The sequence below is a fragment of the Phascolarctos cinereus genome, unplaced genomic scaffold, assembly GCF_003287225.1.
Source record: "Phascolarctos cinereus isolate Bilbo 61053 unplaced genomic scaffold, phaCin_HiC Scaffold_4;HRSCAF=312, whole genome shotgun sequence".
NCBI lineage: Eukaryota > Metazoa > Chordata > Mammalia > Diprotodontia > Phascolarctidae > Phascolarctos > Phascolarctos cinereus.
Window position 1 is genome coordinate 6,649,798 of NW_027555847.1, and position 16,926 is coordinate 6,666,723.

A 16,926-nucleotide genomic window follows, 5' to 3' on the forward strand; every position below is an offset into this window, starting at 1 on the left:
GCTATCCTCTCTGCTGATGAATTCTAGGAACCTCTGGGTCTTGCCGTGTCCCTGCAGCTGTCTCTCCCACATACCTTGTCTCCTTCAATTAAAATGTGAGCTTCTTGAAGGGCTATCTGACTTTTCATTCCTTAGCATGGTGCTTGGTACATATCGGCATTTAAAAATATTGTCTTTTCTATTTGCCCTTGGCTGTCCTGTCTGCTTCTTTAGGTTTCCTTGAAGAGGCTTTCTGTTAGCCTACTGGTGATGAGTTTGTGACCTAATAAGTTTGTGCAAACTATTCTTTCCTCTCCCCAGAATGTTCAGCACACAAAGCACCTGACAGGTGAATGACTTGTCCTAGTGCTCTTTTTCTATGAATTCTATCATAACAATAGTAGTGGTGACTGTTCCAATGGCCCTTTAAGCCCTTTATGCACAGCACCTCACTTGATTCTTACCATCCCTTTGGGTGGGAGGTACTAGCACTGTGCCCAATTTAAAGAATCAGAGAGGGTACGTTACTTGCCTCATACCACATTGTTGTTGACAAAGAGGACCAAAATGACGTCACTATGTTGTCCGACTAGGGCTGATGAGACCAGTGCCAGCTCCTAACTAAGGAATCTAAGAGTCAGAATTAGAAGCCAGGTGGTCCTGTCTCCAAGTTTAGCCCTTGCTCTGCTCTGCACCACTTCTTTCTTAAAGAGGGGCGTATGTTATAGTAAACATAAATCCAAATGGGTAAGGCAGAAGGAGCAGAGGGTGACTGCACTGTCAGAGGACTGAATGTTGAAGGTGACTGGAACCCTCCCTACCCTGGCATTTTCAGTATTGCTTTTGCCATCCAGCATGGCCTTTAGGTAACACATCACGGCAGGCAATTGCTAGTGCCTTAGATTGGCTGTGCTCCCCTTCCTCCGTCTCCCTCTTTCTGCTGTGGTTGCTTAGGCCGCAGCGCCCACTGGCTGCATAGGGGAGAATCCGCAGTGGGGTCATGGACTTTTCCTGAAAGTGTGGTAAGGCCTTGGATGCCCTCTTCTGCCCTTGGGCACCATGGTGGGTCTCTGTACATCATACATCATTCCCCTCGGCGTCTCTGAAAGCATCCTGGGATAGGTAAGAGGCCCAGCAGTGACTCAGCTGGCCTCTTACTGTGACCCAGGTCCTCTTAGGTGTGAAAGCTAGGGATCGGCAGTGGGTGCTGAAGTTCGCTAGGGAGTTCGTCAGGAGGTAGCTTTCTGTCGCTGCACTCGCTGTTTTACTCACTCCTCTTTCCAGACTCATGTGGTCAATTGATTTCTATTTGGAAGGTTTCGTAGTGATTGGCTACTCTAACCTCCTCAATTTTCAGATGGGGAAACTGAGGACCAGAGAAATTAGGTCATTTGCCCAAGGTCACAGAGGAAGTAAGTGACTGAGCCGAGATTGAAAAATGGATTCTCTGGCTCCAAATTGACAGTTCGTAGGATCTAGCACTGGGAGGGACATCAGATGGCATTGATCCCCCTTCTTTAATTTTACTAATGAGGAAAATGATGTCTCTGGAGATTAAATGACTTGCTTAAGGTCACGTAGGTAATGAATAGTCGTGACCAGAAAGCTGCCACATCCCATTAAACCCAGAAATGGGATCTGAACCCATGTCTCCTGATTCTAAGTCTCATATTCTTTTCACTATATCTCCCTGCCTCTCCCCACTTCCCTGAAAAGTATGTTGACCTGTCTTGCTTTGAATTTCTGTATGAAGTCTGCCTATCAACTAGGTCTGTCTTTTTAAAAACCTAACTATAGCTTAATCAGATGAGTATTAACTTCCTTCAAAGTCATCAGCTCTGGAGATAGAGACTCCTCTTTGGAAATTGCCTTTAGGTCCTGGGCTTCTTGCCTGAGGGTCTGAGTAGCAGTAAACATCTTTATTGAGAAAGTGGTTTTAATTTGAGGAAATGCCCAGAATCGTCTGGGGCCAAGGTTTGAGAACAACTTAGATGACTGAATTGCATCACAAGGCTTTGGGCCCCAGAAAAGTCGTGGTGATCATTTTTGTTATTTTAGCCCATTAACCAAAGGAAATTCCTGAAGACTTGTTCCTAAAATGATTTTAAGCAAGAAGTTTGGAGGAGGGCATTGGATGACAGGTATATAGGAGAGCAATAGCTGGGACACATGCGCAGAAACAATGGCGGGCTAGTCTTTGCATGAGAATGGATGAACCATGACGGACATCCTGAGTGCAGTCCTGGTGTCTATGAAATTTTACAAGAACCCAGGGAAAGCCGCTTGGTGACAGATCTTCTCTCTAGGCTTTCTGGGAAGGCTGGAATAAGCCAGAGCAGGTATAAAAGGGTTGTAATTTGATCCAGTGAAGCCATCTCGAATCCATCAAAGGACTCTTAAACAGAAAAATATGAGAACATATTCCTTGTCTTGTTTCACATTAGGTCATAAAAATTCAGTTAACCTTTTGATTTTTCTCAAATAAATGAATCAAAAGGTCTGTATTCATTCCTTTTCCATTTGTGACTACTTCCTTTTCCTTCCTTTCAGTACTCCTACTATTGCCCCTTAGTGGATCCTGGGAGAGGGCTCAGTGGGAGGACCAGATTCTACTCTTCAGTCTCCTTATACTTGGAGGTATTGAAGACACAGATCTCTTGTACAGTTTTCCTGGAGGATGTTTTTCCTTCATTTCATTCTGTCTCTCTTTCTTTGCCAAGCACAGCAGTGGCTCAGCCATTCTTCCATCAGGATTTTCCATATTTGCTGTCACCATTAAAGAGTTTCTTTGAAGTTTGAGGACAAAATTGTATCACATAAACCCCAACAATTTCATATTTTGGGTGGAATTAAGTTTCACAGACTTGGAAGGAAAACGAAGTGCTTGTGTGTGTGTGTGTGTGTGTGTGTGTGTGTGTGTGTGTGTGTGTGTGTGTGTGTGTGTTGATGGTCAGGGTGGATGTTCACCAAATGGAATCCTTTTAAAGTCTTGAAAACCTTGTTTCTTTTTCAGACCCTCCTCATCTTTTTCCAGCATTCCACCCTCCGGTCCCGATCGATGCAAGACATCATGAGGGACGTTACCATTACGACCCGTCTCCCATCCCTCCACTGCACGTGTAAGTAACTGCTTTGCACACTAAAGAGATGAGTTTCCTACCTCTGATGACTCAAGACACACACTCTTGGTTCTCTGTGGTACATGCTGGGAGCTCAGAAGGACTAATAGAAGGGAAAGATTTACTTTTGAAAGGCAGTGAGTTTATCTGCTAGGGGAGTCACTGGAGCAAAGAACCCTGCTGTCTCCTTAGGAATGACTGGGATAATAGGTAGTCGGCAAGTGTTACCTATATATTCCACCGACATGTATTCTGTAGGCTACTACTCTCTAAATACTAAATTTTAAGAGGAGCCAGCCTGCAGAAAGAGCCCAAGAAAAAATATGGACTTTGTAATTTTCCTTTGTGAAAACTTGGGCAAACACAAGGCCTCTCCTCGGGATTGCTCTGCAATGTAATCACATTTTTATGCTAAATTTTCATATTCCCCATTGTGCATATACCAGGCTGGTGTGATTGATGGGGATGTCACCCAAACAAAATGGTAAATGAGATAGAGCCTGTGGTTTACACAAAGATAAAAGGAAAGAATAGAGGTGATAACATACATTAGGAAAGGAGGAATAAAAGGGGAAATAAATATTATCTTACTTGAGTCAAAGAAGGATAAAGGAATTGGAGGGTGACAAAATAAAATGATACCTTTGATAATCCTGACCAAAAGCTGTCACAAGCTTAGGGAGCTGGAAGGGGCAGGACTCATTGTGAAGGAGAAAAGAAGGGTCATTCATTTGCTAAAAGACTTGATCTGTGTATTTAATCATGTCTAATAAACATCCACCATCTTGAGACAATAAAAGGAGAGGAGCCCACAAAATACTTTGAAGAATTGGGCCAGTTATTTCGATGGTAGATTACATCTCCCTGACTATTAGTTACAGCTGCATAATTACATATGGGCGGAAGAAAAATGAAGTTGTTTTAAAACAAGTCCTCCTCTGTGAACAGAATTAATTGATATTAACAATCCTAACTACATGCCCAAGTACACATATAATATTTTACCCACTGCCTTTTTTCCCTTCTGGAGCCATCTCCCATTACAGGATTGTAATTTCAGAGCAAATTTGCCTGGAGGGAGGTAATAAATCTGCGTGGCTAGCTCCCATAAGCATTAAGGAAAAGTGGGTATTTATAGAGAGGGACCAGGAATTTGTGATTTATCCTCCAGAAGGCCCCTGATACATGAGGAAGCATTTATAGGGTTCGGAAGCAAACTAAAAATACATTTAGCTCCAAAGAGGTCTTCTATACAAAGGGAAGGAAATTCCAAATTAAGGCCAAAACGTGACATGTCATTCAGTCCATTCCACAGAGTTTTTACAGTGCGGATGAGACCACAATTCTATTCTCAGCCGAGAGCGTATCTCGTGGTACATGGTGAGCGAATCTCTTCCTTGGAGACTAAAATACTGGATCTAGGTGGGGCACAGTCAGTGACATGCCCAGTGCTGACTGTGGAAGCTCTGGCTTCAATCAGCCCTTGGCTATATTTGCACGTAGATTTTGAGTGTGTGATGTGTTTGGTGGAAGAAGAGCTCTTGGATTTTTTTTTTTTAATGATCTTATTGAAATATTAAAAACTTGATTGTGGAAAGAGTAGACTCTCACAATTCCCATTGGGCCATGGTGGTCTGCTATTTACTTCAAGGCAATAGGAATTGAGGAGAAAAATCTTTTGTTCTTTGCCAATGTGCAGCATCAGCTTTTGTCGGTGTTCAAGGCAGCTACGTCAACATGTGTTTGGAGCAAAGGCTGTCTGAGAAGAAGCAACGGTTCCAGCCTCTAAGCATTTGCCTGGCTGGCAGGATTTGTTGGCCTGGCCTGCATCTTCAAAGTCTCTGAAGACTTTAGAAAAATGTCCATTGACAAAATAAACTGTTTAAAAAGTTAAGCTTCATATTTGCCTTCTTGTTTTGAGTGCCCTCCCTGAAAGGAGATGCTAATGTTAGTTCTGCTACAACTGGGTTTAGGGGGGACTCCTTCCCCAGTGGGTTAGAAGGATGCTGTTTGTGCATCTGCACCCCACCCCCACCCCACCCCTGGAGCTGCCCTTAGGATGGCCAGAGGGTGTTTCTCCCATAGCTTGCTGCCATTGTGTTTCTTGGGCCACACAGGAAGTGTGATTGGGGCTCAGGGTACCGTATCTACTCATCTGGGTTCGTGTCTTTCTACGATAGAATGTGAGCTCCTTGAAGGCAGGAATTGTTTCATTTCAGCCTTTGTGTGGCCAGTCCCTGCAAAGCACTTGTCCCCAAGTGGCAGTAAGAGGAGTTGAGGAAAGCTTCCGGTAAAACAAAGGATTTGCACTGGAACTCAGAGGAAGGTAGAGAGGTCTGTAAGCAGGATGAAAGATGGAGAGCATTCCAGGCTTGGAGAAGAGCCAGAGAAAATGCCCAGAGCTGAGCGACGGAGTGTTTGTGCATGCAATAGTCAGGAGGCAGTGCCCCTGGATTGAAAAATATGTGGTGGGGGGTAAGGTGTAAGAAGACTGGAAAGGAAAGAAGGGTGAGGCTATGAAGGACTTTGAATGTCAAGCAGAGCATTTTGTATTTGCTCCTGAAGGCAATAGGGAGCCACTGGAGTTTATTGAGTGCAGGGATGGGGGAAGTAGGGGATGGGTGACATGGTCAGATGTGAGTTTCAGGAACATCCCTTTGGTGGCTGAATGGGAAATGGACTGGAATGGGGAGACTTGAGGAAGGGAAACCAAGCAGCAGCTGTTGTATTGGTCCAGGCATGAAGTGATAAGGGTCTGTACCAGGGGGTGGCAGTGTCAGAAGAGAGGAGGGGACTTATTTGAGAGACGTTTAATAGATGATGATATGATGATAATAGTGAGGGTTCTAAGCCACTTTGTAAGGTACTGAATTGTTTCCAGGGAGCTGATTCCTAAGATCATAGATGCAGAGCTGGATGGGAACCTGAGAGGTCATCAAATCCAATCCCCTCATTTTACAGTTGAGAAAACTGAGTCTCAGTGAAAAAAAGAAGTAACTTCTCTAGCATGGCATAGAGGTGGGATTCACACCTAGGTCTCCCTGACTTCAAATTCCATTTTCTACCCTCTACAACATGCAGCCTCCCAATGTGTATGTATCTACGTCTATATTCAAATCTATCAATTTATCATCCTTTAATCCATCTCTCTTTTCTCTGTCATTCTCTTCTCCCTTTCTTTTCCCTCTCCTCTCCTCTCCCCTCCCTTCCTCTTCTCTGTCTCTGTCTCTGTTCTCTCTCTCTCTCTCTCTCTCTCTCAAAATTCAGATAGGGAAATAAAAAAGTATCAGAATAACAGTAAGAGTTTTGATTCCACCTCTGATCCTTTAGGCTATTCATTAGACCTTAGACTAGTCATTACATTCCTCTGCCTGAATTTGCTCAGCTGACAGTTGAGGCACCTTGGTGTGCCCTGCTCCCCAGTTCACCTGATTATTGGGAGAACCAGATGAGTTGGTGCTATACAGACACATGTGGCTGATCCTTCAGAAGCATTAAGGGGGTCAGTAGTGCTATTGTTGATTTGTTTGTCTGACAGCCTCCTCCTCGGCACAGGCATTTTCATTCTGACATGAGCTGGACTAGACATTGGATCATAAATCTTGATCTAGAAGAGACCTTAGAAGCCATCAAGTTCAATCTTCCTTATTTTCCAGATGAGGAAACTGAGGCATAGAGACACTAAGTGAGGGGCCCAGGATCACACTGCTAGAGAATGTGTGGAAGTATAGGATTTGAACCCAGGGCTTCTTGACTCCAAGTCCAGTACCCTCTCCATTATTGCATACTCCCTCTCAAGAGGCTGCTTGGGCCCATGAAGTAAGATACCTGTTGCCAGTCCACAGCCTTCGGTGATGGGAGGGTATGATTTCATACCAGAAAATCCCCTGGTCCTGGCTGTAGCCAACAAGGCCCTGACTTGAAACACTAGTTCTTTAATAAGTGATGGAAATGACGCGTGGTGAAGCCGAGGGGCTGCCTGTACACCTGGAATTCTTGGATGCCTCATTTCATAAAAGTCTGTTTTCAGTCTGGCACAGAGTGAGGGCCATGCCAGCTGAGGCCAGGAAGGTTTTTAAGCTCCAGCCTGGGGCTTCCAGGTCTGAGCACATGGTGGGCAGTTTTGCCGTTTGGGGGAGTGGGTCCCGGCTTACGTTGTGCCAGCTCCTTTTTTCCCCTGGAGCCGACTAAAACAACCAGCTTCCGAGCCCCAGAGAGGCATCTTTTGTGCGAATGATGGAAATGCTGACAGATCGGCGCAGGGCAGCAGGACTCAGGGCCCGCTGTAATTATGCTCTCATATCCTATCATTAAGGATTCCATGGAAAGGGGTTTATAAATCGCTCCTCTCCTTAGATAAACCACCCGACATTAAGGCATCAACACCAGGGTGCAGAATTAAATTAAAACCTCATAAAATGAAAGATGTTCTGTATTAGCTGCTTGACACTTAATTTGCCTCTGAATGAGGGGAGGAAATCACAAATTAACCTGCCTTTGTTTTTCCGACCGAGGCTTATTAGGTGTTAGAACAACTCCAATTACAGGCTAATAATAAGCATCAAGCCTTATAAATCTGTACTGAGGCCTGTCAGTTTGGGTTCAGGAGACCTGTTTGTTAAATAGAGGCTCTGGCTTGGGGGGGAGGAGGTTGGGGGGCTTTGGGTATCGATAATGGACAGTTCAGCACCGTGGAGGTTGGACAGTTCAGCACTGTGGGGAGGAGACATTACCGCCTCCACACAGAAGTGCAGAGAGGGTTCGAGAGAGAAGGAAGATGAGCATGATGGGTCACACTGAAATCTAAGTATCAGAGAGCAGTGGCTGAGATCAGAGATTCGGCTGAGTCCAATGCCTTCATTTTACAGATGACGAAACTGAGGCTCAGAGAGAAGCGATTTGCCCAAGGTCACCGAGGCAGAGGGAAGATAGGAACTCAGGTCTTCATACTTCCAATCTCACTTCCTGTCCCTAGGTGCCATATTCTGAAAGGGACCTCAGAGGACACCAAGTCTAAGCTCTTTGTTTTACAGAAGAGAAAACTGAGTCTCAGAAGTGAAGCAATTCATTCAAGGTCACATAGGGAGTGACAGACAGGAGTGGAATTCGAATCCAGGTCCTTTGGGTCCAACTGGGGGAGGGGGCACTTTCCACAGTGCCCTCTTCTGGTCAGTAAGCTAGGCTGGCATCCCTCTGGCTCGACCTTCTGGCAGTGGACAGGGCAAGTTCAAGAAATACTTATCCTGTTCTATAAGAAGAACTCTAGGGGCAGCTAGGTGGCGCAGTGGATAGAGCACCAACCCTGGATTCAGGAGGACCTGAGTTCAAATCCGGCCTCAGACACATAACACTTACTAGCTGTGTGACCCTGAGCAAATCACTTAACCCCATTGCCTAGCCACCCCCCCCCCAAAAAAGTGAAGAACTCTACTGGATATTTCCCCCATCATAGAAACCTCTAGTTTCCTTCTGGGGTCATTCATTCTCTACACTCACTTCTTCTTCTTTTTTTAGATGCCCAGGCCAACCAGAGAAGACAGAATAGGGAGAGTGAGGTTGGTATTGTGGATAGATCACGAGACTGGAGTCAGGAAGACCCAGGTTCAAATCCCCTCTAAAACATTTATTAGCTATATGACCCTGGAAAAGTCATTTAACTTCTTTCTGCCTCAGTTTCCTCAACTAAAATGGAGATCTACCTCCCAGAATTGTTGTGAGGATTAAATGAGGTAATATTTGTGAAGCAATTAGCACAGTGCCCAGCATATTGCAAGCCCCTATGAGAACCCTGCCTTATGAAAGTTGTGCCAAAGTGTGGGTGTCACTGCCCCTAATATGGGTGGAGGTTTTTGTTTGATTGTTTGTTTGTTTGTTTGTTTGTTTGTTTTTAAACTATTACTCTAGGGCTGAGGTGATGTCAATAGCTTGCTATAGCAGAGTTCAGGAGACCTGGATTCTAAACTTTAATGGTTAATAATAACTGTAGCTCCCTTTGAGATGATGTTTGAAGGTTTAAAAAACACTTACAAATATTGTCACATTTTATCTTCATAGTAACACTGGGAGATAGATGCTATCATTATCTGACCTTTACAGATGAGAAACCTGAGCCTGAGAAGATGGTGAAGTGACTTGTTCAAGGTCACACAATTCATAAGCAGCTGAGGCTGGACTTGAGCTCAGATTTTCCTATTTCTAATACCAGAGCTTTATGAGCCACGTGAATTTGGGTGATCATTGAGTCTTCTTGAGGATCAATTTCTTCCTTCATAAAAAGAGGGTAATAACATCTTCCTTTCCTACCTCATAACACTTTTGGAAGGATCAAACAAACAAAATGTATGCCAAAGCTCCCTACAATTTTGTCCCTGTTTCTATGTTGGGTCTTATTACGATTTCATAAGGCTTTCCTTCAGTTCTGGTAAGCAGAGTTGCATGGCCCCCAAGTCTGTGGCCCAGGGCTTTGGGTTTGAGCACTTTCTCTGCAATTTGTGGTCTTCAGGACTTAGGGCAAGTCAGATAACTTCTTTGGATTTCAGTTTCTCTAACAGTAACAGAACGGGATTGAACCAGATAGAACCTGAAGTCCCTTCTACCTCTCTGCCTGTGACCATGCAAACATTGGCTTCTTCATCAGCCTCAGGCCATTGCTTTCATGTCAGCCAGCCTGTGTAAGACTATACCTTTCTTTCATTTTAGACCATATAGTTATTGTCATTTAAAGAGACCTCAAACATTTTTCCTTTAAAATCAGCCAAGGGGCCACAAGCCAAGCCTCCTGTGGGAGAAGGGGGCAGCATTAGGGTAGGGTGGGAGAGATACTTGTATCTTCTTTATACGTTTTGGACATACATTAGTATATGTATGTGTGTACATACACATGTGAATACACATATAGTGTGTATGTATATATTGTTTTTATATGATGTAAATGTGTATCTTTCATACATGTTTCGATGTATAGACACACTGACACATGTTGTGTCCCCAAATACAATGAAAGCTCCATGGTGTCAGGGAGTATCTCACTTTAGTCTTTTAATTTCTAGCACCAAACACAGAAGGTGCTTAATTAATGTTTGCTTTTTTAATCGGCCAAATGACTTCTGAGTGGTATCTCTCAGAGATGGCCTGTCATAGAGCAAGGGAAGACCGTTCTGGCTTCTTGGCACATTTCTATGCTCAGGAGTCGGTAGAAAGTGCTTGGGGGCGGGGGTCGTTTTATTAGTTCTGTTAGTAGATTCGATGCCTGCCCTAAATTCGTGCTTGCCTTAGCTTGCTGGGCACCAGTCTGTTTGAGAGACCATCTTTTCACTGAACCTATTCATGTGAGCACAAACAGGATTTCTGTCTCTAGGTCAGTAACGTGAAGTCCTAAGCCTTCAAATTCAAGTGAACAGTAAACAAAAGATCAGAGAATGCAGAACTGGGATTTGGCAGGGACCTCAGAGACCGGATAATCCAGGCTGTGCCTGATCAAGAATTTCCTCCATGGCGTTCCCCACATATGGTCAGCCAGCCAGCATTGCCTATGGAGGAAAGGCGCATTCTGTTTTGGGATACCTCTCAATCTTAGGACATTTTCCCTGATATCAAAGACAGGAAATCTGCCCCTTGCAACACCTTCCCCTTCCCCTGCTCCTTGTTCTGCCCACTGGGCCAAACAGAACCATGATAATCCCTCATCTCTGGGGCAGCCCTTAAGAAACTGGAAGGCAGACACTTTTTCCCCCTTTTTAGCGTTCCTTTCTTCAGGCTCAGAACCCCCAGACCCTTCATCCAATCCTTGTGGCACGAACAGCCAGCCTCTTCTGAATGTTGTCCATTATAATCAATGAGCTTCCTCAAATTTGGAACCTAGCACTGAATGGGATTGGTAATCATTCAATGCGCAGGTATTTGTTAGTCATCTTCTATGTATGGGATCCAAATACAAGGAATGAAACCATTCCTTCTGCCAATGAGCAGCTAGGCAGTGGGGGTAGGAGGAGCTCCAGATGCAGAGTTGGGAAGATTTGAATTCAAATTCAGCCTGAGATACTTGGTGGGTTATTGACCTTGGGGAAGTCACTTAACCTCTGCTCCCTTAGTGTCATTATCTGTAAAATAGGAGTAATAATAGCATCTGCCTCCCAGGGTTGTTGTGAGGATCAAACGAGATACTAGTAAAGCACTCTACAGTTTGTAAGGAGTTGTGTAAATGCTAGTTGCTGTTGTTATATTCCAATGAGGGAGGCAAGTTCAGTATGGATGGAAAGTGACTAAATACAAAGAAACACAATGTCATTCAACATAAGGAGGTTGAGGGGGTAGCACTAGTGGAGTGTAGGTATGGGTGGAGAATCAGGAAAGGCTTCCTGCAGAAGGAAGAGAAGGACAGGGGTGAAGGCAAGGAGTGAAACATCCCAGGCAGTGCCGAGGATGGAGCTTTGTGAGTGAGGAACAAAGAGGCAGGGATGAGGAGAATGGAGGGCAGGACAGACTGGTGGGGGCTGGGAAGAGGGGGGCAGAATCTTTTGTATGGGGAGCAGCGAGTTGGCTACTTTGACAGGAGCCAGAGTGTCCAAGGGGGATTAATGTAGAATAAGCCTGTAAAGATAGGCTGAAGCCAGCCTGGGATGCTCCAGATACGTCCTTTTCAGTCCAAAGATCATCCTTCCTGGCAGTGAAAACAAGCAAAAAAAAATGAGGTCGGCAGATATGGCTGCTGCCCATCATTCATGTGTTCATGAGCCCGTCCACCATGAGCTGCAGCCCCTATCCCTGCTTTCGTCTGCCTCTTTGCCTGTTACAGCTTCAAACAAATCCTTCCAGCTCCCCTTCACACTCAGCTTTCACCACCAACCTCTGCCTAGCCTGAGCACTTGACCTTCGGACACTGTTCTGACAGGGCCATTCATGCTAGGCTGGAGGGCTCACCTCACCTTACCTGCCCTGGCTCCATCCCAAAGCCAAGGCTGACTGATAGGGCCCCTTAGTGCCTACATCACCCTCACTGAATAACTCCCCTTATAGTGAACTCACTGTTAGAATTGTGGATACTGGTGTCTTCAGAATCCATTCTTGAGGCAGTAGGGCTTCACTTGCCCCAGGAGAATTGCATGCACTTGGGCAAAGGCTTTTCATGTGTTTTGCATCCTGGACCCCTTGGGCAGCACTTTTGTAAGCATATGGACACTTTCTCAGAATCATACTTTTTTAATGAATAATATAAGATGTATGGGATTACAAAAGGTTAGTGGTAGCTAGATAGTGAAGTGGACAGAGTGCTAGGCCTGGAGCCGGGAAGACCTGAATGAAAATCCAGCTTCAGGCATTTGCTGGCTGTGTGACCCTGGACAAGTCACTTCTCTTCTGCCTGCCTCGGTTTCCCCAAATGTAAAATAAGGATAAAAACCACACCTACCTCACAGGTTTGTTAAAGGACCAAGTGAGATAATATTTATAAAGTGCTTAGTACAATGTCTAGTCCGTAATAGGAACTTAATCAATGCTTATAAAAACAAGGAAAACTATTGAAATACAAAGAAAATTTCAATTACCAAGATATTTAAAATATTTGAAAGTCCCCAGTTCATAGAGCCCCAGTTCATAACCCCACGCACTGGGGTGCCTACCTACCTGTCTCATACCTGCCCTTTTCCTGACCTGTTGGACTCTTGCTTCCCATAACCATGTGTACATCCTAGGCTCTGCTTGGCTTTCCTCACTTTCTCTCTTGTACATTTTAAAATGGACTTTTTGCTACTCAGAATTTCCCTTATGTAGCCAGTTTCACCTTGATAGTCAAAATTGTCCCCAAAGTAGCTATTCTTTGCATTGCTTCCTCCACCTTTTGAAGGATGAAATTATCATTAAGGGAGTCCAAAGAGTTCTTTATCTGCTGTGCTTTCAGCAGAGGGATAGCTGGCTAATGGAAGCCCCCTATCATGACTGCAGTGAGCCAGACCACCAGTCTAGTGGCCTTGCGCCCAAACTCCTCATCTCCTTCTCTCCTCTGACCAGGTAGTCTATAACAGTTTCTTGCCTCAATATTGCTTCAGTTGTTTCTATTTTTTTCCTTAGCCTTCATGAAATAAGTTGAGTTTGACCTGAGCTTTGAAGGAATCCCTAGGATTCTAAGAAGAGGAAGGAAAATATCACAGGGATGGGGAGGACAGCAAAGGTAAAGGTGTGGAGACAGGAGATGAAGCATCGTGTGTGAGGACTAGCAAGAAATCCAATTTGGCTGGACCATAGAACTCATATAGAGAGATAATGCACAAGAAGTCTGGAAATTTAAATTTGAATGCCAAAAGAAGGAAATTTTATTTGATCCAATAGACAATTGGAAGGCACTGAAGTTTCTTAAGGAAGGACATGGGCCAACTCATGCTCTAGGAAAATCACTTTGGCAGCTTTGTGGAGGATGGAGCAGAGGAGAGAGAGATTGGAGGTTAAAAGACCTATGTCAATAGTCCCAACAAGAGGTGATGAGGACCAGAACCAGGAAAGGTAAATGGAAAGAGAAGGGAGTGTATACAGTAGATATTGTAAAGGAGGAATGAACAAGACTGGGAATTGATGGAATATTTGGGGCAAAGGTGAGCGAAGTGTCAGATATTCCTACTAGGCTGGGAATTCTGTTGTATTCCTGGAAGGATGGAGAGGGATTCTCCCATGGGATTGGACACCCATTTTATTCCTTGCCTTTGCCTTTCTACTCTCACTTCTGTAGCTGGGTGAGATAACCCTTCATTCAACTTTCAACACTCTTCAGTCTTGGCAGCTTTTGTCCAGTGGTGGTAGCAGCTGCCATGACGCCATTTTGTCATTTACAAAATACTTTCCTTCTTTCAGTGAAGTGAGTTTGGCAAATACTGTCACCTTTTGGGGGAGGAAACAGGCCCAGGTGGTTGAAATGACCATTCAAATGTCATTTAATTCATATAGGGTGGAGCTGAGACTAGAACCCCTTCCACCAACAAATAGTTATAACCACTAGGGATACAACAAACAAACAAAAACAATGCCAAAATAGTCATTGCTCTCAAGGGTCTTACATTCTAATGCAGGAGACAGAATGTGCATGTAAAAGTAGATATAAGAAAGTCCCAGTCTCAGCTAGCTCCCAACCCATTGTGCCTACTGGACTGCCTTGGGTAAATTGTGACTCACCCTCTGTGAGAGTCTTTAACCTGTTACTTAATGCTCCCTGTAAAATGGCTCCCTCCTCCAGTGTTCCAGCAACTGGTCTTCGAGCTGTTTCTCATACCAGGATTCAATCTCCTACTACCATACTCTTGTACATACTGTTGCCTGCTTCCCTACCTGTCAGAATTCCTATTGATTTTCTTTTGGCTTAGAATGATGATTTTTTAAAATCTCTATTGGAAAATCTCAGGATGGAAGGTCTCTCCACTAATGCACAATAGCAGCTTACCTGTAACTCACAGTCTCAGAGATGCCTGAGGTGAAGCGACTTGCCCAGTGAGGTCAATATATGTCAGAGCCAGTACCTGAACCCAGGTCTTCTTGACTCTAAGATTAGCTTGCTATTTAATCATTCTGCCAGGCTGTTTTAAATCTTTACACACTTTCAAGTAAGATGGGTAGAAACCCTCCACGCCATTCAAGGAATTCTATCTTCCCCACATTACCAACCTCTGCGTCACTTCCAGGCTGGCTTAACCTTATCTGATTTTACTGATTGACCTTCCACATATTATTTTTCTATGTGTCCTATTTCATGGCTAGGGATTTCAATCATGCGTGATTGAAATATCGAATTCTGTCACCAGGCTCCCAGAAAGCCCGCTCAAATGCTTGGGCACATTCACAGGGCTGCCAGAGGCTCCTTGCAGAGCCCAGGTTCTTTGTGCCCTCGTCACTGGTATTAGTCTGGTGAGTAGATATTAACTGAGGCATTCGCAGGCAGTGAACCAGAAGGGAGCCCTCTTTATAGCGGCTGCTGGCAAACTTGTTGTGGGGGCTCGAAGTTACTCAGCTGGAACAGACTTTTTTTTTTAAAGCACAATGCACCCACTCATGTTACGCCTTGTTTCAAAGAATGCTGAAATTCATGACTGTGAGTTTTATTTATTTAAAAAAAAAGTCTTTATGTAAGAGAAATGGAATATATAAAAATTCCAAGTGGCCCCCCCATAAAACAAAACAAAAACCAGCCAACATACTACTCCAGAACGGCTTTCAACAATCACTGATGACAAAAATGACATGGCCTTCAGTCACTTCTTTCACAACCACAGACCTTTCCTCTATGTAGAGAATAATACTCATGTTTTCATGGAAACAAAGATAAGGCATTTCCCAGGGAAGAGAACAAACCAAGGTCCTCTCTGACCTTCCTTTTCCCAGGAGAACAAAGCTCTATTCATAGCATCATAGGCCAGAATGGGGAAGGGACCCCAAGGCCATCCCTCCATTTTACAGGTGAGGAACCTGAATCCTGGAAAGAGAAAGTGATCTGGGCAAGGTCTACACATGCTTCTCCCTCCCTCCCTCCCTCTCATAAGGAAAGTGAGTAAGCAGGTAGAGGGCTTCTGCCATTGCATCGCCCTATGTTTAATTCAACTCAACACACATTTCATAATAATCCTAATAATAACTGCTAGTATTTGTGTAGTACTTGTCCATTTTACCAAGCACTTTACACCTATGATCTCATTTAATCTTCAGAACAGCCCTGGGAGGTAAGTGCTGGATTTGAACTCAGGCCCCCTTCACTGCACCATGGGATAGTATTTCATGCCCATGGGTTGTTTTGGCTTTGTAGTTGTTGTTACTAATAGTAAAATATGTGAATTCATATGGTCCTAGACATTTGGATTTACAACATAGGCAGTCACCAATCAATTAATTTTAAAAAAAGCCCATTTATTAAGCGTTTACAAAGTGCCAGACACTGTGCTAAACAATGAGGGTGCTAAGACAGACCAAAAAAAGGTCCTTTCCCTCAAGGAGTTTACATTCTCATAGGGAGACATACAAAATAGAAAAAGAACAGATGGGAAACGATCTCATGGGGGTGCACAAGTAATGGGGAAGATTTGGGAAGGCCTCCTGCAGAAGGCTGGTTTAAATAAAAACTGTAAAGGCAGGATTTAGAACTTCCTTTTGCAAGTTAAAAGTTACCTGCAACATTTGGAAAGTTAGGCTTGTGGTTGGGGAGGGGAGAATCCTGCTAATTGGAGCTGTTCAAAAGTGGCTTGGACTACCTTGGGATAGAGAGAATTCTCTGTCATTGGAGTGATCTGAGAATTGGCTGAATGAATATTTGGCCACTAGTCAAGTGTGCTAGAGGAGAGAATATTGGATAGACATTGGACGAGGTGGACATTGAGATCCCTTCTGACCTAAAATTCTGTGAAATTTGGAGAGCCCCTAAATTTCTGTGGACTCCATAAGCATCTGTTGGAGGAACCCCAGCCTGGAGCAGTCATAGCACATCCTAACTTAGGAGTCTCATTTTCTTTTATTAAACTTTTTTTCAACTAACAATCATATATTTTCCTTCCTCACCCATTCCCCTCCCCATTGACTAAGGCGGACAAAGAAAAACAGCAGGGGCTTGGTTTCACTGGCCTCGCTGACATGTGCCGACACGTACAGAATAAATCCTGTGTAAATATAAGTAAATGTGAAATGGCTCAGCCTGTCACGTCTTTGATCCCAGCACCTCTTACAGCTTGTTAGCTTTCTTCTCTTTTCTTTTCCATTTCTTCCCTTCCTTCCTTCCTTCCTTCCTTCCTTCCTTCCTTCCTTCCTTCCTTCCTTCCTTCCTTCCTTCCTTCTTTCCTTCCTTTTTTGATGGAGGGAAAGTTAGACT

General features: G+C 44.2%; 1 protein-coding gene across 2 annotated transcripts in view; it reads left to right on the plus strand.

Annotated features, from left to right (window-relative positions):
* GLI3 (GLI family zinc finger 3) overlaps positions 1–16,926 on the plus strand; it is a 283,642-nt gene that overhangs the window by 171,998 nt on the left and 94,718 nt on the right. For both annotated transcript variants that reach the window (XM_020964429.2, XM_020964430.2), the window contains one exon: positions 2,993–3,098. In XM_020964429.2, the coding sequence (XP_020820088.1) occupies positions 2,993–3,098 (106 nt within the window). The remainder of the gene's footprint in view (positions 1–2,992; positions 3,099–16,926) is intronic.